This window comes from Dasypus novemcinctus, chromosome 22 (genome assembly GCF_030445035.2).
Source record: "Dasypus novemcinctus isolate mDasNov1 chromosome 22, mDasNov1.1.hap2, whole genome shotgun sequence".
Classification (NCBI taxonomy): Eukaryota; Metazoa; Chordata; class Mammalia; order Cingulata; family Dasypodidae; genus Dasypus; species Dasypus novemcinctus.
Genome location: NC_080694.1, coordinates 39,820,627 through 39,847,671, shown reverse-complemented (window position 1 = coordinate 39,847,671; position 27,045 = coordinate 39,820,627). Strand labels below are relative to the sequence as shown.

The 27,045-nt window shown below is 45.6% G+C and overlaps 1 protein-coding gene across 1 annotated transcript in view; it reads right to left on the bottom strand.

Annotated features, from left to right (window-relative positions):
• The window catches only part of BMP6 (bone morphogenetic protein 6), a 163,435-nt gene that overhangs the window by 31,889 nt on the left and 104,501 nt on the right, over positions 1–27,045 (bottom strand). The window contains exon 2 of the mRNA XM_058285200.2: positions 174–366. Coding sequence (XP_058141183.1) covers positions 174–366 — 193 coding nt within the window. The remainder of the gene's footprint in view (positions 1–173; positions 367–27,045) is intronic.

Here is a 27,045-nt window from a genome sequence, read left to right as displayed (position 1 = left end):
GATAATCTTCAACTCAATAGCAAAAACATCTTCTTGCCAGCTAAACACTCCCCGATCAAAACAAACCCTCTGCCTTCTTCACTGGCCGCCCCTGAACTCCAAGTCACCTTCTACAGACATCCTTGACGTTATACGACAGGTGAGAAACGGGGGCTCCCGTGGGCCCTTCATACCTGTGCTGATGCTCCTGTAAGACTTGATAAATGCTGATAAGAAAAGTTTGGTTTTTAAAACTCCCCATAACACAGTCCTTGTAGATTCGGAACTCTGCAGCCGTCACCGCCTCGCCCTCAGGAATCTGGGACAAGTTGAACTTGAACTCTTTGTGGTGCCGCTGGCGAGGGGAGAACTCCTTGTCGTACTCCACTATAAGATTAAACAAGAGAGAGTGACAACGATCGTTACTCGACTAGGTGCCAAGGGCTCACCTCCTGAAAGTCTCCCCATTTTACTTCTAAGGGGATTACCAGTTTCTAAGCTTGTTACAGAGATCGGGGGCCGTGAGAGGGACGGCGGCTATGATGTCAGACAGGCTTAGGGGAAAATCCCTTATTTGATCCAAGGATTAACGTTTTTACGTCGTTTAAATACTTTAGCTTAAATGCATAAAAGCAACTTATTGAAACTCTGGGCTTCAGGTTTCTGCATCTGCAAAAAATGGGAGGAAGAGGGTTTCCCGGAGATGCCACGAGAAGTAACGCACACGAACGCCTCTGACAGCCCCGGCCTTGGTGTGCCCCTGCCCGCCCCCCTTTCCACCCTGCTGCTTTCCCCTCGCGGCTCCGTCCCTCATCATCGGGAGTTGACAGGGGCTGTCATGAGCAGATATTTGGGTGGAGTTCGTAGCTGGGGTGAGGGAGAGCATTTGGCCTGGGTTCGAAGCTTGAAGGGTCCTCAAATTTTGACTGTTGGAAATTTTCGTTGCGGGGTGAAGACTAAAGATTCGTAGAAGACGTTGTCCTGGCTGAAGTTCATCGCCCTCCCCCTATTCGTGGAATCCCAGAGCTGGAAGATTCTAAGGGAGGAAGCCTCAGTGCTTAGAGCAGCCTGGATCTCCATTTAATCTACTTGTACCACACAAGCCCAAGTAAAGAGATCTAGAAGTACGTCACAGATGACACAAGGCACTCTCTTCTAGGGGTTTAAATTGGGAAAAGGCAATGGAAAAGGATCGAAGCTAAGGTTTCTTTTATACAGTCCTTTTCCTGCATGAAGACGAATGATGGAAAATTACTGATTACCATTTTTCAGAGTCAAATTCGAGGCATCTCTATAAAGTTCTTTGTGAGAGAAATGATATCAAACCTCAGATGCTTAACTCATAATCTTTGCAAAAAAAATAAAGGAATGTTCTGTTTCCTACCAGAAATCCTTGATTGTTTTCCCCGGGTTAGGAAATGGTTCTGCCCTGTTGTTGCTGCTAGGTTTGTTTTTTCCTAATGGCAACCACAATGAAATCTCATGAACGAATTAATCCTTTATGACAGAGTTTTCCCAGGGTTTGTGGGTAGAGAGAAAACATCAAAATATTTGCCACATCTGACTTCCCACTTTCTCCCACAGGTATTGTTGCCCATAATCACCAGAGAAAAATGTGGGTGATTTTAGCTTCATTTATGTATATATATTTTAAAAGCCAATAACTTTTTAGAAGAACCCAAGTCCTCACTGGCCTTTGCAGAAACTAAGGAAAATTAAGTCATCTTTAGATACAAAGCTTTAAATAAAGCATTTCAGAAACTGCCATGTGACTCTGCAACCAATCTTGTAGGTTCAAGTGATCACTCTTTGTATTTTGGGGATTAAAAAAAACAAGCTTTGGCTTGAATATAAGTAAAAAGAGGTCCAATTAGAAAAGAAATCACGGTGCAGTCCCAACAAGGGAGCAGGTTTTCTAATTAGTGGCTAAGCCTGAAAAGCAGTACTGTTGGGAGTTCACCCAAGGACGCCCACACATGATGGTGTATCACTTTTCCCTAAACTGATCTGCCGTTTGGGTTTGATATGTTATCACTGTTGGTTCAAAAGCAGATCAGATCTGATTTCCCAAAGAGACTTTCTAAAAAACAGTCACAGCCTTTCCAGAGGGTCCTTTGGGAGCTTAATTCTAATATGGCTAAATGAAAATGAATTCTTAAGATTCACTTGAGATTCACTTTCCATCTCTGTTAAAATAAGTAACAATTAGAAAAGCACACGGATACGGATATACGATAATACCTTTCCGATATTGCAGTCCTGAGAGCAGAGAAAGGAACAGAAATCTCAGTACGTGAGATGTATGGTAGCTGGTCTTTGGAGAGGGTCCCCATCCCCTTAATAAATCACACCTCCTAAGTTAGGCCCCTGAGTGGCCTCTCACCCAGTGGCTCTAGGCTGGCTCTATGACCTAACTGAGACAAAGAGAATGCAGGTCACCTCTGAGGCTAGGTCAGACGAAGCTCCTTCCACATAGGTATCTTGGAACACTTGTCTGGGGAAAGACAACTACCTAGTAAGAAGTCCGACTGCCTGGAAACCTCCATGCTGTGAGGAAGCTCAACCAGCCAGAGGAGCTGCATGGAGAGGGCCCACAACCACCTCCGCTGAGACATCAGCCATGTTATAAAGAAGCCATCTTATATGTGGAGCCAAGCGAAGCCTTTGGATGACACCAGCCCAACTACCACAGGACGATAACGCATGAGAGGCGTGGGGCAAGAAGTGCTTGGGCATGCCTAGTCCATGCACGGGAAGGCGGGAGATGGTGGTCTTATGCCACTGTGTTTTGGGTGGTTTGTTACACAATGATACAACTAACACAAGAGAAGTGAAGAGAGGACAGAGGAGGAAAAGGAAGGAGAAAATAAAAGAGAGAAGAGAAAAGGAAAGAGCTTGACTAAGCTGGAGGGGGGCGGAGGAGCTGCATTTGGTAAAGATTGTGCAATACTGGGAGGCAGTAAGAGTGATTAAGGAAGAACCCTGCCAAGTGCTCACAGACAGAAGCAAAGAGAGAAAGAATCTAGCTATGATCAGCCAGAAGCACAGTTTAAAGGATTCATTTTATTAAAACATGCAGTTAAAAATCATTGCCTTGTAAATGCATTTTCCTATTTCTCCTCTACCAAGACAACATTAGCTTAAAGGACTCTGAACTTGCTTCTGTTTTTCCTTTATCCTCTTCTGAACAAATGAATAGTTACCATAGTCCTGAGACTCTGAGTGCTCCTCACCATTTTTTTAAACTCTTCTACTCAGCCCTTCCACTACCAAGTCCGCTGAGCCTCTCCCTTCTACATCTCTTAAGCAAAGCTGTACCACCTCCACCCAGGCCCCCAGGATACCTCAGCCACCGGTTGAAATTTGCCTGAAACTCCTTTCTCCCCTGCTCATTGGCCTACAATTAAAGTGACAGTGTGTTTGGCAGTGGCCCAGAAAAGGATACAGGAAATGGCCCACATTTGGATTTGAAGACCGCTGTGACAAAATAGTAAGGATGACATTGACCTTACCAATTTCCTCATCAACAACAAATGAATATGATTCTGGAATTCCTACTATCAGACCGTTCAGGGAATAGGAGAGGGAGGGAAAAAGGAGAAGAGTTCAGATTTCAGCCCTGAAAACCTATTTTGTACCCCCTAGCATTTGGCTTTTGGTGCCATGTTTGGAGTACAATTAAGTAGCAGCTGAGAATACTGGTAAAACATCAATTAAGTAGCAGCTGAGAATACTGATAAAACATCAATTAAGTAGCAGCTGAGAATACTGATAAACTATCAAACTGCCAAACTGGTTTTGGATTCCAGTACCTCTTTTTGTTACCTGTGTGATGTTGAGCGAGATGTTAGTCACTGTTCAGTATTAATTAAATGGGAATAACACTTGACGATTAAGCAAGGCAATCTATGCAAAATAGTGAATAACACATTGCAAGAGCGCAGTAATGGTGATTGTGATCATCTTTAGCTGTTATGTGAGAATCTGGCTCCTCTGAGCTTTGGGCATATCTTTGCTGAGTAATTTAAATTTACTTTTGAGTCTGTAGATAGGGCTGATTAATGTTTCCTCTAAACTTGCTTTTTAAATTAGAGAAGTGCATTTTGGGAAAAGGGCAGTAAGTAAAATCATGGTATTAAGTGTGAGTCCTGGTGTTTGGCTATTAAACACAGTGTTGTGTTTTCTGAGGCAATGAGCCCTAGAATTTTTATTTCAAGGACCAGTTAAACATTTTTTTAAATAGTAACTTGCACAAGGTCAGCCACTTTTCCTGTTTGCCATTTTTTAAGGACGATAAAACAAAACAAACTGCATTCTTCGAACTCTGGGTTCATTTCTAAAGCTCCTTTTAACAACAACAACAACAACAAAAAGAGACGTAATTGAAAAATAGAACACAATCCTTTAAATTTAATAAGTCAAGCTTTATTATAAAAACTCACTCTCTTCTCTCTCATTTTGCCTTAGACTATACCAGTTGAAATTTCAGACTGGTACCAAATCATCACCCAACAGATTAGAATCATAGTCTAATTTACTCATTCATTTTCCTTTAAGCATATAGGAATATTCAGGCTGTGTATTTCTTTTTAAGTCTATATGCATAAGTCATTTTTCGAGGAATATGTCAAATGGTGTAATTTTTCAAATTTATGCTATAAATTTTTCATTGTATTCTATTATTTAATTTCTGCCCTGTATACGGTTATTTCTCCTTTTTCATCCTAATATTATTTAATTGTGCCTTCTTTCTCTTCGTTTTCCTAAAGGTCATTTTCTTTCTCTCTACTGCTTAATTCTATCATAATAATGATATGATATTTTAATATAGGTTTTTCTAAATAGCATCCCACTAAAATCAGGAGTTCTTAACCTTTTTTGTTCTATGGACCCCTTTGCTAGTCAGGTGAAAACCACAAACCCCTTACTAAGTCCACACTATAGTGCATTACTAATAAATATATCACACCTACACCAACACATGCCTGCAAGAATGCTTTTTAAAAAAATTTGATTCAAGCTCACAGACCCCCTGAAATCTTTCTTAACCCCTTACTACGAACCCCTGCACTAAATCTTAATTACTTCAATTAAAGTTGTCTAGAGAAAAATAAAGATGGCACCTACTTCAACTGCAAATATAAAAGAGAAAAAGAGGGGAAAAGAGAGAAGGAAAGTGGTAGAACAATCTTTTTAATATATTTATTTTAAGAATAATCACATATTCATCATTCTCTCACTAACTGGACTCACTTTCTGGTTAATTCAATCTAGCTTAGGGCAATTACATTCATTGCACAATAAATTCAACATTTTTCAAATGCTTCATGCTTCCATTTACAGTAGCACTCCAAACTTGAAGCTCTTCCTTGGAAAAAAAAAAAAAAAACATTCCATTGACTAATATACACAATTTTTCATTCTTGGAACAAGATCAGTTTTCTGAAATAAGGACATTCTTCCAATGTTGTAACAGCAGTCCATTGATTTTTTTTTATTTAAACCATTTTGAAATAATTTCAAACTTATAGTTCAGTTGCAAAAATAATACGAAGCCCATACCCAGGACTCCAACATTCTTCCTCTACCCAGACACATAGATCAACCAATATTAACATTTTGCTACATCTATCACATCAGTTTATCTGCCTCTCTATCTGTCCATCTACCCAAGACATTTCACTAAGTTGAACCCTCTAACTCATTTTTCTAACCAAAGTGAGATGACTTTTACCCAGGGGATCACCATATATTTAAATATAATCAGGGAAGCGGATTTGGCTCAACAGATAGAGCATCCACCTACCACATGGGAGGACCAGGGTTCAAACCCAGGGCCTCCTGACCCATGTGATGAGCTGGCCCACACACAGTGCTGATGCCCGCAAGGAGTGCCATGTCACGCAGGGGTGTCCCCCACATAGAGGAGCCCCACGTGCAAGGATTGCACCCCTTTAAGGAGAGCTGCCCAGCGCGAAAAAAATGCAGCCTGCCCAGGAGTGGCGCTGCACACGGGGAGAGATGACACAATGAGATGATGCAACAAAAAGAAACACAGTTTCCCAGTGCCGCAGATAAGGATAGAAGTGGTCACAGAAGAACACACAGCGAAGGACACAGAGAGCAGACAAGTGGGGGGGAGGGGACGGGGGAAGAGGAGAGAAATAAATAAAAAAATCTTTAAAAAAAACAAAATATCACTATTGCCAAAAGTTGGAATCAACCCAAATGCCCATCAACAGACGAGTGGATCAATAAAATGTGGTATATACACACAATGGAATACTACTCGGCTGTAAGAACAAACACACTACAAACACATGTGATAACATGGATGAATCTTGAGAACCTTATGTTGAGTGAAGCAACCCAGACATTGAAGGACAAATACTACATGACCTCAATGATATGAAATAAACAAGCTGCCCTAGATAGCAAGAGACTGAACGATAGGCTTGCAGGAAATCGGAGGGTGGAGGAAGGATATGAGCCGATGTCTGCAGGGGTGGAATTTAAGACGAGATGGTGGTAAGTATGAACACAAAGAAGAGATAAAAGGGGGGCAAGGGGTTGCCTTTGCTTGGGGCTTTGCGGGTTTGAGGGTGGCTGGGGAGGGACGGGTGGGTAACGTTGCCCAAAAGTGGGGGGAGGGAGGGGTAGCATACGAACCAGGAGAGGGTCAGGTGTTGGTGGAGAGTAAAATGCCGAGAAAATCATATCAAAATATAATAAAGAGGGTTACCTGTTTAGAATGCTCGGAGGGGAGGGTCTGATGCAGGACGGGCTCCTGGGGAATGTCTAAATGCTCATTCTGCCAGAGTGGGTGACACCATGGGGTAGAAACCCAAGTAGTGAGAGTGGGGGTGGACCCACATCCTGGGGAGGACTAATGCCATCCAATAGAGGGAACTGTATCCCTCGAGAGAAAGGGTGGATCCCAGGGCATTGGGGCAGTTGAGAAAGTTAGGCCCTGAACACTATTCCATCTATCTCTGGAAGTGGCTCCTCAGGAAACGGAGGTTGGCTATCACTGAGGGCACTAAGGTGGAAGGGAAAATGGACGTTAAATGTGTGGAACCAAAGTAAATGGGGGGTAAGAGAGGAGTTTCTTGAGAGTACACAAGGATGGATATAAAACATGTAATATTACACCATAACATATAGGAGATGACAGACTGATAATGTAAACCATAATGTAAAACATAGGATAACTAAAAATGTAAAGAACTGTGTATCCTAAAGTATGCACCATAATGTAAATACAGATGTCACCTTGTTAGAAAGCTAATGTCTCAGACTCTGTACATCACTTTAAGTAAATATGATATGAATAGGGCGTAAGAGTATCACTGTGGAAGGGAAAAGGTTTTCTGGTGGATGTGTGGGAGTGCTGTATATTATATATATACATTGCTGTGGTCTAGGACTCCTGTGAAGAAAAGCTGAATAATTAGGGGGGGGGGGGGAAATAGGATGTGGAATTTTTTCAAGTCAACATTCTTTATCTAAGTTCTTTATCTAACTTTATCCAAGTTCTTTATCTATCCTTTAAACTCATCGCTATATGCCATTCCCTAGTAAGGGACCATGACATTATATTGGGCTTCAAATTTCGGGGAGTTCTGGATCACAGAGTGTTTCAACAATGGCAATGGAGGGATACTGGTATGGGATACCAATGACAGATGATATATGACTGACAGGGAGCTGTACAGAACATATGTCCAGGGTGCATGGTAATGTTTGGATATACTCATAGTGGCAACAATTAAAAACCACAGTAGGGGGGGTACTGGGTTCCCGGCCAGTGGTGCTCTGTCGTGGTCCCTAGGGGAGCAGCGACAGTCTCCCAGGTACAGTGGTGGGGACCGGGAGGGAGTGAGGGTTCAACAGTGAGCCCCTGATACTAATGACTATGCTTGTGAGCTGATAAACCCAAAATAATAACAAGGCCTAGAGCAACTTTGTGCCTGGGAATTCCCTTCTGTCAGCCTTCATGTTACTCAAATGTGGCCAGTCTCGAAGCCAAACTCAGCATGTAAATGCAATGCCTTCCCCCCAGCGTGGGACATGACACCCGGGGATGAGCCTCCCTGGCAACGAGGGACCACTATCAACTACCAACTGATGATGCAACTGGAAAATGACCTTATATGGAAGGTTCAATGCGGATCAGCAGAATATCCATGTCTACATAAAATACCATGACTTTAAAATGCTGTTTGACCTAAAGTAAGGGGGAAATGGAAAGGAGAAATGAGTTTATATGGCTACGAGTTTCTAAAAAAGAGTCTGGAGGCTGGCAGAAGGTTTGCCCTCATGCACAACTGAGCAGAGTCAGAGAGACAGATAAAGCAGATACAACCCCCAGATATTGGTTCCTTTGAGGGCTAAAGAGACCCATGGGAGTTATGGTCATGGCCAATGGGGTTAACTACCAGGGCAGATGGCCCCTCTTTGGAAATGGTGTTTATGTGTGATGAATCTGGACTCAGATGGGATCTCCCTTCATAAGACTTTCATGCTAATGTGCTGGAGGTGCAGTTAATGTTGGGGTTTAAGATATATTTAGGGGATTTGAATCTCTGGACTGACAATGTGATAGCCAGATCCTGAGCCTCAACAGACTCCAGCACCTACAATCTGATTTATTGGACTTACCACACTCAGCTAAGATGGAGTTGAAGAAGGACAACCACCACACCATGGAGCCTAGAGTGATTACAACTGAAAATGGGAGGATTGCATCCAGCATCCAGGTGGAATCTGACCCTCCTCTTGACATAGAGGTGCAATGGACACAACCAATCCAATGTCCACATAGAAGAGGTGGCATTGGATTGGGAAAAGTGGACATAATGGACAAAGGGTATGGGGAAAGGCAGGAAGAGATGAGAGGTGGAGGCGTCTTCGGGACATGGAGCTGCCCTGGATGGTGCTTCAGAGGTAATCACCGGACATTGTAAATCCTCACAGGGCCCACTTGATGGAATAGAGGAGAGTATGGGCCATGATGTGAACCAATGTATATGAGGTGCAGAGGTGCCCAAAGATGTACTTACCAAATCCAATGGATGTGTCATGATGATGGGAACGAGTGTTGTTGGGGGGGGGAGAGGGGGGGTGGGGGGGTGGGGTTGAATGGGACCTCACATATATATTTTTAATGTAATATTATTACAAAGTCAATAAAAAATAAAAAAATTTAAAAAAAAAAAAAAAAAAAAAAAAAAAAAAAAAAAAAAAAAAAAAATAAAAAAAAACAAAATAAAATGAATAAATATAATCATATGAATGTTCTAAGAGAATCCACAATTATGGTTTTCTTTTCCTAACTGCCATACTCCAAATGACTTGTTTTGATTTGAACTAATTTTTTAATCGAACAAAAAAAATGTTGCTGGGATCTTTTATGCATACTTATTTCACTTAAGTAGCATCTTATTTCTGCTTGCCCTAAACTTCCTAGTCACTCTTCTCCCTCTCCCACCAGACTGGGCTCTGAATGGGAATGGAAAGGAGGGGACAAGAGTCCAACATGTTTCAAGTCTGGAATGGAGAGAACATGGCATGTGCTGGAGAGAGGGTGAGAATGATTCTGAGACACTGAGGACAGCTTTGGAAGATGGTACATGTGGGATCAGTGGCATGAGATATGATTCACCCATGATCTCTAGGAGCACAGGATCCATTATTCTGGCAGTTTCATGTGTTTTCCTTCAAACTGATTGCCAGATTGGATTGACCGATGAAAGCAGAGGCTTCCATTCTTCCTGATTGGAAGCACCAAACTCCATGGGCACTTGGTACTGGGTGGTGGATAGCAGCATCTTCTCCAAGCTCTTTCCTACTCCCAACTTCTGCCAGTCAGCCCAGACATCAAAAAGCTGGGCTTGAATTCCTTAATTGATATGCCCTTAAACAGGGTGAAGAAACTGAGTCCAGGGTTCTGGGTAGCCAATCCTCACAGCAGTGCCTCTTACCTACTAGATAACGGCAGAGTTTTTCCAATGATCTCTGAAACTACCAAACATCTTTTTAGAAACTTTGTATAGATGCACAATTAGGTACAAGAAATAGTAGAGAGGTCCCATGTACCCTCTGCTCAGCTTCCTCCCTTGGTAAAATCTTACATAACTGAAGTTGAATATCAATACCAGGAACTTGACATTGGCACAATACGACTGACCCAACAGACTCTACTCCATTTCATCAGTTTTGGCATTTGGTTTTGGTTTTTTTTGTGGGGTTTTTTTTTTTTGTACATATGTATATATAATTCTATGACATTTTATCTCATGTAGAGATTCATATAATCACCACTGCAGATACTTAACTCTTCTGTTCACCATGAACAAACTCCTTTGTGCTACCCTTTTATTCCAAACAACTTTAAAGATGAGATCCAGGGCATACATTGCAAAGAGCTTTGGGACCAACATTAAGTGCCAGCATGTTATTAGTAGAAAGGATTGACCAAGTCATTTTTAAGTTTTGAAAAATCACTTTAGAATTATTTTTATACCCAAATTAGATATTAATTTCCCCTTAGACTAGGAAGAAGCTCAGTAGCTATAGTAATGCATGTCTTACCGTGGAAAGAAAGAAGGAGTAGATCCCAGCTAACTGATGGAATAGACTCAGGCACTTAAATCAATAAACACGTGTCAAGAGGATAGACATGAAATGAATAATGGCAGTCTTGAGAGAGTGCCATTAATATCAAATAGCCACATTTCCTCCCACTTAAGAGGACTGCTATAAAGAAGGGCCAAATTAGTAAAAATCAATATACACAGCATGCATTTTTTCACAGTGAAGTTTAACATTTTCAGCTGAAACACATATATAGGACAGCCTAAAGAGAAAAATAAAAACCAAAAAGCTCTCCCATTCTTCTGACTTCAACTGCACTGCAATAATGCTCAATTCAGTCTGTACTCACTATGTTGGACTGTAAGAGTGTAATGCCAAGGAATGAACTGTCAGGTGTTTTGAATTATTTGTAAGTAAACACATGATTTTCTCAAAAGACTAGTGACTGAGAAGACAAGTAAAAATCAATCTTCAAAACTAGTTTGAAGTAATCAGATTCTACTGCTTTTCTTATACATTTTTTTGTTATGTTCTTATGTCAGATTGCCTTTCAATCTTTCATAGAAGTACCTCTTAATCTGATAATACAGTATTCTGGTTTTGCAATGCCGAGATCTGAATGAAATAAAAATGAATATTAAGAGGTACTTTTAAAATAAGGACCAGCTATTCCTATTAAAATCATGGAATACTGGCACAAAACTAAAGCTGCCGTAGAGAAGGCAATCACATTTGTTTATTAAAAATCTATGTACGGGATATGGGGGAGAGGGGGAAGAAGAGATATCACCTTCTATCCAAGGCTGAACATTTTCTCGGCTGAAGAGGAACTCCTTTATCTAAATCAGAGAGGCAAGTCATTTTGGATTTCAAAAGCTGGGAGAGAAGAACCTGTAGCTAGAAAATGTTGCTGCATTTTTACTAGTTGGCATGCTTTCAATGAATTCTCTCAAACCCTGCTGAGACTCCTAAAAGAAATTTCCTAGTATAATTATAGGAAAACAAACAGAAAATTTAAATGCCAAGGGACCAATGAGCTTTAGTGCATCACCTGAAAAACCAAAGCTGCTAAATGACTATCACAACTATGCACCACCTAAAATTTTGATTTTTTAAATCACGTTAAAATTATTCTGATTAATCTAGCAGTAAAAAAAGTAATGATCCAGAATGCCAAGGTCTCTGAGGAAAGTGCTCCTCTGTTAACTATCAAAAGGAAGAATCCCAGAAAAGGAGGAAACCCTTTGTATGAATGATTTTAGATTGTACCCAAAATAATGAGTCGCCTATAAAAAAAAAGACCAAATATAGCTGTCTAGATGTTAAATACATTTCTTATTTTATCACATGTATTGAAGAATGCTACAAATGCTATGTGTGCATTTTGATGATCAGCCAACACAAAAAATCTGATCTCTTGAACTTATTCAGGGTAACAAGTTTTAAGGTCATGGTTTTCCATATGAAGGTCTCCCTCTCCCTTAGGCTAGTCTCTTGTGATCATTTCAAAGTCATTCCCACTTCTCCTCCTGCACTTGGATGGGTCTGGTCCGTTACCCACTGGCACTGAGTGCCTGCTGCTGCTCTCCCCTGTGGCTTCTGTCCCGTTATTTCCTAATCCTACCTTTCCCTCCTCACGCCTTTCTTTTCCTTACTGTCAGACTTCCGTGGATTTTTGACCTCACATATCTCAGTTCACGTCTGTTTCGGAAGCGTTGTGTTCAGATCTGCCCCCACTGTCCAATTCGGTGGGGACTGGAAGCGAAACTTCCCTCCAGCCCTGAGCCGAGGGAACGAGATGCCGTAAACAGCAAGGAGGGGAGCGCCCAGCCACAAGGAGCTCACAGACCAGCTTTCACCTCGCTGGCCAAAGAGGGAAGGAGGCTGCTGCTACCCCTGCAAACAGGGAAAGGTCTAATACCAAGGCACATGGTTTTTTAAGTCACCAGGTTATGTGCAGATACCTCATTTCCATCCAGAAGAACTTGATCATCACTTAGAATTGAATTTTTTGAAACAGGACCATTATGTGGTTCTCTCTATACCTAAGAAATACCTTTTTGTCTTAAAGTTTATTTTGTTTGGTATTAATATAGCTACCCCAACTTCCTTTTGGTTCATATGTGCCTGTTATATTTTTGCATTTGTTTACTTTCAACATTCGTGTGTCCTTATTTTGTGGGTTTGACTTGTGTAAACAGCACAGAGAAGGCTTGTTTTTCAACCAACCCGAGGATCTTAAAATCAATTTTATTGAGGAGGAATTTATGCCACACAGTGCATACATTTGAATGTATATTTATTTTGATGTGTTTTTACAAGTGTATACACCACAATCAAGGGATACATTTTCAATACCTGAAAAGTTGCCCTTGGTGCCTTCCCAATCAGGCCCCACCCCTCTCTCCCCACCCCCAGATAATCACTGACTGGCTTTCTGTTGCTATAATTTTTTTTAGAGTTTGATAAAATGGAATCACAACATATATCCTCTTTGTGTTAGACTTCTGTCACTCAATATAATGTTTGCGATTCATCCATGCCGTTTAGTAAACCAGGTACTTTGGTCTTTTATTTTTGCTCAGTAGCGGTCTGGTATATAGGTATAGCCTATTTGTTTATCCATTCTCTCACTGATGAATATTTGGGTTGTTTCCAGCTCTTGGCTATTACGTCTTAAGCTGCTACGAACAAGTCTTTGGGTAGATATCCATTTTCCATTCTTTTAGGTAAATATGTAGGTGTGGAATTTCTGAGTCCTATGGCAAGCATTTAACTTTACAAAACATTGCCAAGTTGTTTTCCAAAGTAGTTGTACGTGTTCCATTCCCACCACCAATGCATGAGTGTTTCGGTTGCTTCACATCATACCTAATACTTAATCTATTTTAACCAGTAACTTGGAATTTGCTTACCATTAGGTGAAATCCTTGAGTCACTTAGTTGGATTGTACTCCCATCTCCCTGCTTTCATTTTGGTGGTTTGTTTTCCTTGCATGTTTGGAGGGTTTTTAAAATTTATTTTTAGGTAGTTTGTTTTTGTTTGAGGTACCTGGGGCTGGGGATTGAACCCCGGACCTTGCACATGGGAAGCCAGCGCTCAACCATAGAGTCACATCGGCTCCCCTGAGTTGTTTTTTTTTTGCTTGTTTGCGTGTTTGTTTGTTTTTAGGAGGCACCGGGAACCGAGCCTGGGACCTCCCATGTGGGACTGCTTGAGCCACGTCTGCTTCCTGGAAGTTTTCCATTAAAACTCATTCTGAGTGTTTAAATTGGTGGTGTTTGTCTCAAAAAAAAAAAAAAAAAAAGTACATTTGCTTTTGTGAGGAAATAGGGGACACTACCATCCTGCAACTACTTTAACTCCATTAGAGGGACCAGCTGAACAGGGAACCTCAGATTTAGCCTGTCCACAAGCTGGTCTTGTGACCAGTGGTAGAATTGCTCTTTGTACTCAAACCCCAGCTTTTATGTTTGTTTGCTCACAGTAACACACTGAGAGGAACTCTCAGAGAGGTCCCCAACATTCATACTTTAAAGACATATTTGCTTTTGTTTATCATGGCTCTCGCTGCCTTGGTTGGTTGGTTTTAGCAAGAAGGCCCTACAGATTATCTAGTCTGCAAAACTTCTAGCCTGCATTTTATTTGTCATGTTTGGAGAATAACATTTGGGACACGTACCTCGACTCCTAAAAACATCGTCAAAGATGCCCTACATTTGAACAGTTTACAAAGCGTTCCCACACAGTTTCTCTTCTGATTCTAAGCAGACAGAACAATATTCTCACCATCACATTATCGAGGGACCTGAGGTCAAAGGCAGCGAGTGGCTTTCCACATGCCACTTGCTTTTATGATTTCAGCTATTATCTTCATGCCGATCTTCCCAAATTTCCATCTCCAGTCTATAATGGCGTTCTCTTGGCGGACTTGATTCAAGTACACGTTCCTCATGTACTTGAAATCAACCCGTACAAAATGAAACTCATCATCTCCCACCCCTTCGACCTGTTCCTATAACTCTACCTCTGCCCTCCCTAAATCAGCTAACTCTTCACCAACTTCTGTTGACTTTACCTTCTAGAACTCTACTGTCCAATATGGTAGCCACTAGTGACATATCGCTACTTAAATCTAAATTAGTTACTATTAAAATCTCAGGGGAAGTGGATTTGGTCCAACAGATAGGGCATCCGCCTATGACATGGTTCAAACCCAGGGCCTCCTGACCCGTGTGGAGCTGGCCCATGTGCAGTGCTGATATGCGCAAGGAGTGCCCTGCCACGCAGGGGTGTCCCCCGCGTAGAGGAGCCCCACGTGCAAGGAGTGCGCCCCGTAAGGAGAGCTGCCCAGCACAAAAAAAGTGCAGCCTGCCCAGGAACGGTGCTGCACACACGGAGAGCTGATGCAGCAAGATGACGCAACAAAATGAGACACAGATTCTGGGTGGCGCTGACAAGAATACAAGCGGACACAGAAAAACACACAGTGAATGGACACAGAGGCGGGGAAGGGGAGAGAAATAAATAAAAAATAAATTTTTTTTTAAAAGTCAATTGCCTAATTTATAAAAAATAAAAAATAAAATAAAATCTCAGTTCCTCAGTCACTACCAGCCACATTAAAAGGGTTCAACAGAACATGCGGCCAGTGGATACTGAGCTGGAAAGTACATTATTGAACACTCTCCATCAATGCAGAAAGTGCTATTCATCAGTGCCATTCTAGAAGTTTCTCAAACCCACCTGTCTAGGCAATGCTATTCTGGAAATTTCTCCTCCTCCATTTCCCCTATTCCTTGTGAAAAGCCTCATTCTCTCTCGAGCCTCACTGTCTCTAATTTTGCTACCCCCTCGTCCACTCTCCACCTTGCGGCAAGTATCACAAACACAAGTCTGAGGGTGACTCGCCTGCCGAAAGCCCATCAGTCTCTACGCCAGTTACATTCCAGCCGTGCCCCTCACCTTTCCCTGCCTTACCTACCGCTCTCGGGAAACAGCAACTGCTTTCTTCTTCTGACCACACTCTGCAGGCCCTCGTGCCATTGCCTGGGTTATACAATCACCTCTGCCCTAAAAGACCTTTCCTTCCCCCTTCCCTTCCCTCCAGAGTTAAGACTTTCACAGGCACCAGATTCTGAAGATGCTCTGGTGCCTTTATGTCGTTTTAAAGAATAATTCAGAAAGGCCATAAAACACAGGCAGAGTTTTAGTTTCTTAAGCTGCTCAAAGCAAATACCATGAAATGAGTCGGGTCTAAACAATAGCAAATTTATTTACTCACAGTTTTGAGGCTGGGAAGATATCCGAATCAAGGTATTCCCAAGGTCATGCTTTCTTCCTGAAAAGGGGCTGCTGGAGATGGCTGGGTTCTGGGGTACAGAACAGCTTCAAACTGCCACACTCCACCCTCTAGACCCCGGAGAAACATGCTCTTAAACTTGACCCATTCCTGTGAGTGTGGACCCACTGGAAGGTGGGTGTTTTGATGAGGCTACGTCAGTTAAGGCGCGGGTCTCATTCAGGATGGGTCTTAATCCTATTACCTGAGCCTTTCAGAAATGGAATGAATACAGAGAAAATAAATTCCCGTTGTTTAAGGCAACCCATTTCATGGTATTGGCTTTGAGAAGCCTAGGAAACTAATCAGGCATATACATCAGAGTTCTTATTTGCCCCATAATTATTAACTTTTTCGCTTTTGTGAAAAATATCAGACTCTCTTTAAGCGCTCCTACAAAGACATGTTCAAGTCCTCATCCCTGGTCCTGTGTGTGAACTCAATTTTAGAGTTCATATTACGACAGATCTTAGCAGGGTGGGGCCTTAATCCAACATGACTGGAGTCCTTGTAAGAGGAATTGGGACACGGAACTAAAAGCCCCAGGAGCCCAGGAGAGAGACGGTCATGCGACAGAGGCAGGTATTGAATGACGGATTGCTAACAAGCTGCCAGAGCTCCACAGACTTTGGAGAAGATGTGGTCTGCCGATACCTTGATGTGGGACGTTGAGCCTCCAAAACGATGCGGTAATAAATTTCTCTCGCTTAACACCAACCAGTCTGCGGTATTTTGTTATAGCAGCCCTCGTAAACTAAGACATCGTTCTTGATGATTTCATTCCAGGTGAACTTCCTTAACTGCCTTTTTCTACCCACAACCATCCCCAGCTGGTTTTATACCCTTGACTCTATGTTCCCATAACGTCCCATGGAAATCTTCAGGATTGCATTCTCACCTTATGCTGTAATGATCAGGCCTTGTACCTCCCTCACCTGCCAGATCTTAAGCCCTAAACAGGCAAGGCCATGCCACGCTTGCCTTCACACCCCCTCTCCCCCCACCGAGGGCCCAGTACATGGTGCTCAAGAATGTTTGTTGAATGAATGCCCAAGCCAGGGCTGAGTCTCCTCCTCACACTTTTCTGGGTCCCTTAGTATCCCCAAAGGCCAGAAGGGGTTAGAACAGAACTCAGGTCCCTAACTCTAATCCCAGGAATCATTTCTTAAGACCCAGCGGCAGTTGTCCAGAACACTGAAAGCTAAACTGGGGGACCCACTCAACGCATCAACCTTTCTTTTTTTTTCAGTGGCAGTGCTACTGATCCAGAATGCCGATTTGCCTACTGCTTTGCATTCTGAGTACAGGATGCTAACTCCCAACAAGTAAAATTTTAAAAAGCAAAGAAATTATATCTGATCAATTTACTTCAATTATACTCAAGCCATATCACAAGGTCATCATGCACGAGAAATCCAGAATGGACCTTTAAACCATTCTATTTAATTCTACCTGTAACTCCGAGAAAAAGACCATGGCTAGGCTCTCTGCCTCTTTCTGCTTCATTCTCTTCTGCTCTTCCTCCCTCTCTCGCCCTCTTGGCCCCTAAGTTACTGCTGGAGGATCTGATGGTTATTGATGAGAGTTTAAACATCAGCGCGATTAGTTAAGCACCCTCTTCTCTGACGTGGGATCTCCAAGAAGGAAAGGGTTGGAGATTCTCTGAGTGCCTGGCTGCACGTGCCCAGTATCTGGCACACTGTGGACTCACAGCCAACATCTGCTGAGCCTGAATATAAATGAGGGCAATCCAGGGGAGCTGCAGAACAGAGCAAGAGAAACTGGCAGATGTGGTAGACTGACAGGAAAGAGAGAGAAAGAACGCCTCGGAGATCGGCGTGGTGGGAGAGACTGAAAGAAAGCTGCTTGCCAGAAGACCTCCTGGGAAAGTTGAAGAGAGGCATTCTTTCCAAATGGCGAGTGTTCTCTTCTTGCAGGGCCAGGCGTCTAGCATGCAGGAAAGAACAAGGGACCTCCAGGCTGACATGAGGAGGCACAGCAGTATCATAGCTGTGTCAAGTTACTCGACTTTTTTTTAGTCTCTTGCAGTAAAGCGGCCATAAAATCTGGAAACACAGTTACTATTTTATCAGGTATTGAAATGGAATAGCAACAGGCCCCTTACAGGTGTGCCTGCGCTTCTGGTTTCGGCAGCCCCCGTACATGTGGAATGAGTAACGTCTACCCCAGGTGGTGTGAGCAGCAGGTAAGGTCCCTGTCCTGAGATGCTCTGAGCACTTCCAAAGACGTGAGCGGGCACTAGACAACGCCTTCTCTTCCTGAAGAGCTCTACCTGTCGCAATTGCCTGGAGCGGGGTTTTTCTAAGTAAACACCTTCACCTGGCCCGTATCCTACTGCTCCATGGGGAAATCTCTGAGCGGGGAGAGAAGGCAGAGAAAGACAGAGAGAGAAAAGAATAGAGAGGAAGCGACACAGAGGGAGAGAGGGAGCAAGCGGAAGACATGGAGGGAGGGGGAGGCACGGGGAGAGGCAAGGAGAGGGGGAAAGAGACGGAGGGGGAGAGAGAGAAGAGACAGACACAGAGAGGGACAGACACAAAGAGAGAGGGAGGGACAGACGGGGGGAGAGGGAGGCCCGCAGAGGCGCAGGGTTACTGCAGAGGGGGGAGAGGGGCTGCAGCCAAGCAGGGAAAATCCGCAAGGGGGGACAGCAGCCCTTCAGTGCCTGACGTTTCAACAACGTGGAGCAACAGTTTCTCTCGCCGCGTGGCGGCTTAAACACACACCAACTCCTGCCTTTGCCCACAGGGGACTTTTAGGACCACGAGGGCCAATCTCTTTTCTTTCGCTAAACGGCCCCGTTTTGAAAGTGACAAGTACCTGGCAGGCGAGTTCCCGGGGCGCCGGGCCCCTCCCTAATCCCCCCGCACCCACATCCGATGACCCCGCAGCCCAGAACCTGGACTGGTCTCTCCACGAGCCCTCGGCCACGGGACTGGCGCAGGGCGGCCTGAGCCCCAGGGAGGGAGCTGGCGCCGTCTCCTAACCCAAGCACCCGTGTGTGTCTCCTCAGTCTCCTCGACGGGAAAAGGAAAAGCAGGGGCCCGTGACTGTGGGGCGTCCGCGCTCCCTCTAACAGGAGCCCCACAAGGGCAGGAATTTGTTCTGCTCCCTGCATGTCCGTGGCAGTCGGTGAATGAGGAGTGTTTGTTGAATGACTGAACGACCTGCGTAGAGCCGGCAGGGCCGCACCTCCAGAGCCCAGGAGGCCTGGCCTGCAGGAAGGGTTCCTGGTCAGACCAGGACCCCAGTTCTAAACCAAGACGCCCCCGGCTGCAGAGCTGTGTTTTCGCCTCGGGGTTCTAAGCAAGAGAATGGAAACACGCTGCCACGGGGGATGAGAACTCTGGCGCTGGGCTACCAGCCCCAAACACACTAGCACAGGCAGGGTCGTTCCTTTCCTTTAATAGACAAAACTTGGATCCCCCCTAGCCTTGCAAAAATACAACAAAACGCTTCTCCCACGACTGTCCTCCGAGCATAGCTTTCCTTTTCTGGGGCAACCACCCCTCTTGGTACCTTCCGGGCAGCAGCCGGGCTGATGGCGCGCAGCCCTGGTTGCTTTGAGGACTTTCTCTAACCAGGCGATGCTACGTGAGTTCAAAAAATCTCACCAGCCCGGAGCCTTTGAATGTATCCTATGGGGGAAAGAAAACAGCAAACACCTATCAGAGACCGTGAACATTTTCAAACTACCTGTTTAAAAAAAAAAAAAGATCACAGAACTTCTAAGTTAACAGACTAAGCCTTTCCTGTACAAAGAACTTTCTTAGGCAGCATTATTTTTGAGGCTAAAACTGACCGCAGTTTATCAAGGGTGCATTGGGGTGTGTTTACTCAGATCCTGAAAGCAATGGATGGCATGAAGTTTAGAAAGACAAGAAATAAGCCGAGAGACACTTAAGTGTGACAGATGCATGGCAGGTGCTTCTTTCTCTTTTTCATTTGGTTTTAATTTACTAATTAACAAACGGGGCAAGGAAAACATACTGGGGCCCTCGCAGCTAATCGTCTCTACCTCCTGGAGCTTTCAGGGAAATCGTCCTCTTGGATTTGTTGCTCGGCAATGATTTCCGTGTCTAACACAGCCTGGTTGTTTCACTGCAGGATCAAATTTAGGGAAAACCAGGCTGGAGAAGAAAATTCTTATCCGAGTATACATCTGCGGGAAGGGACTAGGGGTGGGGCAGGAGGGAAAACAAAGCAACCGGCCAAAGGTTTCTGCCTCTTCTAATTCAAAACGTTATACTTTATTATTGGGGTAGGACCGGCAAGCACTTCTTTGCCCCAGTGCCTCGCTTCATTTTCCCGAGAACACAATGGAGAGAGTAGCACAGTGTAAAGTTACCGATGGGCCTCCAGGTTAAGTTCAAGCTAAAGTGCTCGCCTAATGTTTTGTTTTCCACGCAGCACAGCGGGCCCACCTGAAAGGACGGTGGTGGGTCCACCCCAAATCCCAAGGCCTGGGTTCTTTCAGGATCACAGATGGGTGAGACCAGCCGATGCGCTTTTCCAAAAACAGGTGGGGGAAAGAGAGGAGGAGTGCTCCAAATGCTGATGCAAAGTGCCTAGGACAGTGCCTTGGTTTTCAGGTGGGCACGAGGCTGCAGCCTCACAAGGCACTGCAGCGAGAAAGAGTCATGGTTCAGGGAAGCAGATGTGGCTCAATCAGTTGGGCTCCCGTCTATCATGTGGGAGTTCCTGGGTTCGATTCCCAGGGCCTCCTTGTGAAGGCAAAGCTGGCCGCTCCTACATAGAACTGATGGACCACACCCATGGAGAGCTGGCGCAGCCAGATGACGCAACAAAGGGAGACAAGCAGACACAGAAGAATGCACAGCAAATGGACACAGAGAGCGGACAGTGAGCAAGCTGCAAGGGGTGGGGGATAAATAAATAAAATAAATCTTAAAAAAAAAAGTCACGGTTCAGGGAAGCAGATGTGGCTCAAGCGATTCAGCTCCCACCTACCACATGGGAAGTCCTGGGTTCAGTTCCTGGTGTCTCCTAGAGAAGACAAGCAAGATAGCGAGCTTTGCGGTGGGTTGGCGCAGCGAGCTAATGCAACAAGATGAAGCAACAAGTGACACAAGGAGGAAAACATAATGAGAGATGCAACAAAGCAGGGAGCAGAGGTGGCTCAAGCGATTAGGCACCCCCCTCCCACATGGGATGTCCCAGGTTCTGTTCCTGGTGCCTCCTAAAAGGAAGATGAGCACACAACTAAAAGACACAGCAGGGAAGCAGACGTGGCTCAACTGATAGAGCACCCGTCTACCATATGGAGGGTCCAGGGTTTGATCCCCAGGGCCTCCTGACCCATGCAGTAAGCTGGCTCACACACAGTGCTGCCATGCGCAAGGAGTGCCGTGCTATGCGGGGCCGCCCCCGCGTAGGGGAGCCCCATGTGCAAGGAGTGCGCCCCGCAAGGAGAGCCGCTCTGCGTTTAAAAAAGTGCCGCCCACCCAGGAGTGGTGCCACACACATGGGGAGCTGACTCAGCAAGATGACGCAACAAAAAAGAGACGCAGTTTCCCGGCGCTGCCTGACAATACAAGCAGATGCAGAAGAACACACAGCAAATGCACACAGAGAGCAGACAACTGGGCGGGGGCGGGGGGAGGAAAAAATAAAATAATATAAATCTTTAAAAAAAAGACATGGCAAGTGCAAACAATGAGGGGTGGGGAGAAATAAACAAACCTTAAAAAAAAAAAGTCCTGTTTTGTAAGACAAAAAGGCACAGGTGAGAAGAGAGGGTGGAAAGGGGGCTGTTTGGGGATTCCAAGAGCACCCCGCTTACGTCAGGAAGGACGGGCACATGGGGAGTCCAGTGCCCACTGAGTCAATAGCTGCTCTAACTCGAGGGCACATTTCAAATGTCAGGAGAGACACACCTGTTACCACCTCCAGGGGAGGAGGGTCATCAGCAAAGACACAACTCTTGTGGGCACCGACGGAACAATGTTCCTCACACAGAGATGAGACGGAGCCAGGTCAGCTTCACTGCTGGGCATCGGTGGCCCACAGCCAGCAGGTCTTGATCCCCAGCCAGCCCCAGGGGACGGCACGCGCACACCCCCCTCGTCTTGCAGGTGAAGGACCGACGTCACCCCCGGGAACCACAAAGCTGCACACACAAGCATTTCCCACGAATGGCCATGCCTTCCAGAAATACCTCCCTGGGAACTGCCAGCACGCCCCTGCGGGACCCTCGAGCTCTTGCCAACTACCCATGAGCACCCCCTCAGAATGCCGGGCGGGGAGGCCAGCACCTCGGGCAGCCCGGCAGCCCCTGGGCAGCTGGCACCACCCCGCTGTGGCTGGGGCTGGCACAGCCACGCGCCTCCACCGTGCCACGGCCTCCTTCACTGGTGACTTGCCACCTGCAAGCCTCGGAGTGGTTTGGGTCTCTAGAACTGTTTCCAGGGGCAGGCACTGGAGGCTCTGACTGGCCTCCATGCAGTGGGACGCCTCCTCTGGAGGGGGTAGCCTGTGTCTCTTCCCCAACATGGAACCGTCATGTGCATTTTGATTGACCCCCCGCTAGGAACTTGACCTGTGCTTTTCTTCTCCTGCCTGCAGCAGATGAACCAAGTCCACAGGAGAGCAGGCACGAGGAGGCGCGGGCAACTCTGCAAACTGCCTTCGGCCCTCAGTGTCTTCATGAACTTTCCATCCAAGCGATTAACAATCCCTGCAGTGGAGAGTCTGTTCTAATTTCCCTCTTCTCCTAACGTTCTCCCCTTAGGTAGAGCTGCTCAGGAACCATCCGACGCCCAGAAACTGGCAGTAAGGAGCCCGGAGAAAATAAGCCAGAAAGGTACCAAGTCCTTAGGGAAGTCACACTCAGGCTGGCAAAGGCATTTCCAGATCTGAACTCTGCTTCATCGCGGTAGAGAAAACCATCAGGGAGGTAGATATCTAGAAGTCTTCAGAGCAAATCACTCTACAGGGGAGCGTGAGAAGGAGAAGGTGAAACCTATGACATAAAGGGTTTCACTGGCCTGATGAATAAGAAAAAGGAACCTGTTCTCTACCAGCCCTTGGAACCCAAGAGGAACTCTCACAGCTGGGCTTGGAGAGAGAGAGGAGCTGTAGCTGCCTCGGCCCCCATGGCCAGGGGAGCCCTGCGCACCGCTTAGCGCTCCTGGGAGGCGGCCTTGCCCGTGCTGCGGTCTCGGTTCACAGCAGGCCCGGGGTCCACTCGGTCTCTGGCGATTCCCCTCACCCCGCTTCTGGCTGGAGAACACCCTCCCAAGGGCAAGCAGGCAAGGCCAAGGTGGGGCAGGGAAATACGGACCCCTCCCGTGGGAGGCAGGCGGTGGGAGAGAATCTGGAATGGCTTTCCCTTTTTCGTGGCCCTGATGGGGAAGAGGGTGGAGAAGAGGAAATATTCTTCTGGCCACAGGGGCTTGGTTGGAAGCAGCAGTGAGTACTTCACAACACCTTGGGAAGACACTTTGTCTCTAAAACCACTAAAGTTTTTCTGAAACTCTGAAAAGAAAAACTAGATTTAAAAGTGACCAAGTAGGACTAGATTTTATCGTGATATGTCAACAAAGGGTAGCGAAAAAGAACTGCCTAGAAGATGAGCACAGATCGAGTTCTGCACGTTTTCCACGGTGCAGTAAGGATGGGAACCCCTGTGGTGAATGCCCAGGATTCAGGCAGAAGGTTCCCGTCTGTCCTGTCGGTGGGAGCTAATCGTGTCATCTTGGTGAGTACCTGTCTCTTCCTCCTTTCCCCATCTCCGTTTCCTCATCAGCAAAGGACTGGACACACAGACACTTGAGGTGTGACTCAACCCTTGGGAGAAGAATTAGAATTACATATCATGGTAGGTTGAATCATGTACCCCAAGGAAAGACACGTCCTTAACCTTAAGCCACAGTCCCATGGGTGCAAATTCATTTATAAACAGGACCTTCTGAACTGGGACAGGTCTCCATCCATATTACTAGAAGACTTACAAAGAAAAGAATCTGGAAGGCAGATATTAGAGAAGGCCACTGGGAGAAGTCAGAAATCAGTAGAAACCAGAACAAACGCAGGGGGGCAGGGGAGGGGGAGACTGCCTTGATGGGAGTCAGAGGTGCAAGCCAAGCATCCCCAAGGATCGGGGCCCACAGAGGATGCCCCAGACCCTGGGAGAAGCCAAGGCCTGTTGACATCTTGATTTGGGACTTCTAACCTCTGAAACTGTGAGCCAATGAATTCCTGTTGCTTAAGCCATCCAGTATGAAGTGTTTGTCATAGCAGCTCAGGCAAACTAAGTCACATGTTTGAAGAAAAAAACCCAGGAACTCAGGGCACCATTCGACTGAAAATCATCAAATCCAGCAGGTATGTGCTGAGCATCTATTATATCCCAGGTATGCCATGAACCTTTGAGATTATCAGGTCAGCCTCTGTATAGTTCAGATTTTTACATAAAACCATTTTAAAGGCAATTTATGGGCTTTTAAAAGAGCCTACCAATAGATTGAATGGGACCTTGCTATTTAACTTGGATATTCAAATTAAGCCCCACCCCCTGCCCTTGAAATAAAAGTGTACACAATAATTTACCAATCTCCTCTATTGCCCACCAGTCAGAATGGATCAATAAATGTCTGAGGTCAAAGTGGGTTTAACAGAGGGAAAATGGGAGGCTCGTAGCCGCTACATCACTTCTTGGGGGGCTCATAGTGACCCCAGAGAGAAGGCACCAGTCAGGTAAAGACCTGCTGCTCACTGGCCTTTGCCCAGTGCTCTGGAAAGAACACTGGGAGATCTGGGCGAGTCAGGAAGCGCGGACCTGCCTTCAGCCAACTAGGAGGCCACGAGGATAATGCCACTGTTACAGCCCTTCTTGCGTCATTCTTTGGGATGAGAATCCTCCTTGGCTCCTCTCTTTCTCTCCCACCCACATAAGGCATTCACAAAGCTTGCCTGCTCTACCTTCAAAACCTACCAGAATCCAATCTGCTCACCTCCTCCACTGCTTCCATCATGGGCTAAACCATCACCATCTGTTAGCTGAACTACTGCAGCGGCCCCCTGGCCAGGTCTTGCTAATTCCACACAGCAGCCGGAGCGCTTTTTTGAGACTATCCATCAGACGATGTCATCACCCCTTGGACATCATCCGCAAATGCCTTCCTCTGTTCTGCAAAGCAAAACCTTTTTTGAAATGCAGTTCACAATCCTTAGGGTGGTGTCCAAAGCCCAACGTGATTTAGCCTGACTTTATACCACGCGAGTGTCCAGGTAGGGCAGCTCCTCGGCACACCAAGCATGCTCCTGCCACAGGGCCTTTGCATCTGCTACTTCCTCAGCACTGGACTCTCACTCCAGAGAAACAGAGAGCTCACCCCGTCACTGCTCGTACATCATCTCCTTCGAGAGTTTTCCCCAAGCACCTAACATGGTATGTCTGGTTGCTTTAGTCCCCGTAACTTTGTCACTACCTGGCAGTCTAATGAGTTGACTCATTCATTGCTGGCCTCCTTTATAGGAAAGCATGTTTCACAAGTGCAATACGTTTATGCTGTTCACCTCTGCATCCCACGTGTCCAGAATTGAGCACAGCACATGGTTGACAGTCAATAAGTTTTTGGTACAAATGAATAACTTGCCCTGGATTTTATTTTCTTTGTTGGTTCCTTGGTGGTAATTCAGCAGCCTTCTGGAGATGTTGATGGCTTCAATGAGATAATATATGTGGAAGCATTTTTGGAAAGTATACAAGTATCAGATTAGCAAAAGTATTATTAATTTCTTTTTGTCCATGTGCTGTGTAACAAATCATCAACTTCTACCAGCTGGTTGCACAGATAATCAGGAAAATGTAGTTTGTGACACACAGCACTGGCAATTGCAATCCCTCAACTGAAAAAGTTTTCCATGGAAAAAGAAAATCAGGGGTCAGAGAGAATACAGAATAGAGAATTCAGGGTACTGAATGTTGACTGGGCCTGTGGTGTCTAAATTTCATACTCAGAAACTTTAAAAAGAACCCCCGCCAGAAAAAAAAGAAGGAAGCATCCTCAGTGGAAATGACACACGTAGGACTGAGTCTACCACAGTTCTGAGGTTTCCGTGGTTTCCAAAACTTAAGTGGGCCCGAGGAACTAGTTGCTATGGCTTAAGATGCCATCAAATCAAAACCCGTCCGAGTCCTGGCGCGGATGACGTGTGTGACTCGGGCTTTTGAAATGCACACCGCTCTTTCGGTCATTTGTACCGCTTTGCTTCATTTTGTACCAGAGGCCTGGTAACAATTAGGAGGGGGTATTGAAAATGCGATGAGAAAAAGGAGACGGCGAGAGTTCAGACCAAGTGTAGAGGTAGGGAACGGAGAGAACTGGGGCGGCCCTGGAGGGGCTGCAAGGAGGGTGTTTGCACAAGGAAAGCCAGGGTGAAAATACTCCCCCTAGAAACAGGGCAGTGAAGGAGCTGCACTTCAGGCTGCGGGAGAGGAGGCAGGTGGGAATTCGGCTACAGGTGTTGGCAGCTCATAGGGGAAAGAAGGGCCACTTCAGTGGCCTAAGCCAAGAGGCAGAGTCAACCTGCACAGGGAGGAGAAGGGGAAAGAAAGCTCCACCTGCTTCTGCAGGCAGCTCCCATTTAAAGGCCAGGGTTCTTTCTCTTTTTTTTTTTTTTTTTAAAAGATGTATTTATTTATTTATTTATTTCTCTACCTTCCCCCGCCCCCCCACCCCAGTTGTCTGTTCTCTGTGTCTATTTGCTACATCTTCTTCTTTGTCCGCTTCTGTTGTTGTCTGCGGCACGGGAATCTGAGTTTCTTTTTGTCGCGTCATCTTGCTGTGTCAGCTCTCCGTGTGTGTGTGGCGCCATCCCTGGGCAGGCTGCACTTCCTTTTGCGCTGGGCAGCTCTCTTTATGGGGTGCACTCCTTGCGCGTGGGGCTCCCCTACGCGGGGACACCCCTGCGTGGCAGGGCACTCCTTGCGCGCATCTGCACTGCGCATGGGCCAGCTCCACACGGGTCAAGGAGGCCTGGGGTTTGAACCGCGGACCTCCCATGTCGTAGACAGACGCCCTAACCACTGGGCCAAGTCCGCCGCCAGGGTTCTTTTTCAAAAGTGCTTTTCCACAGTCCA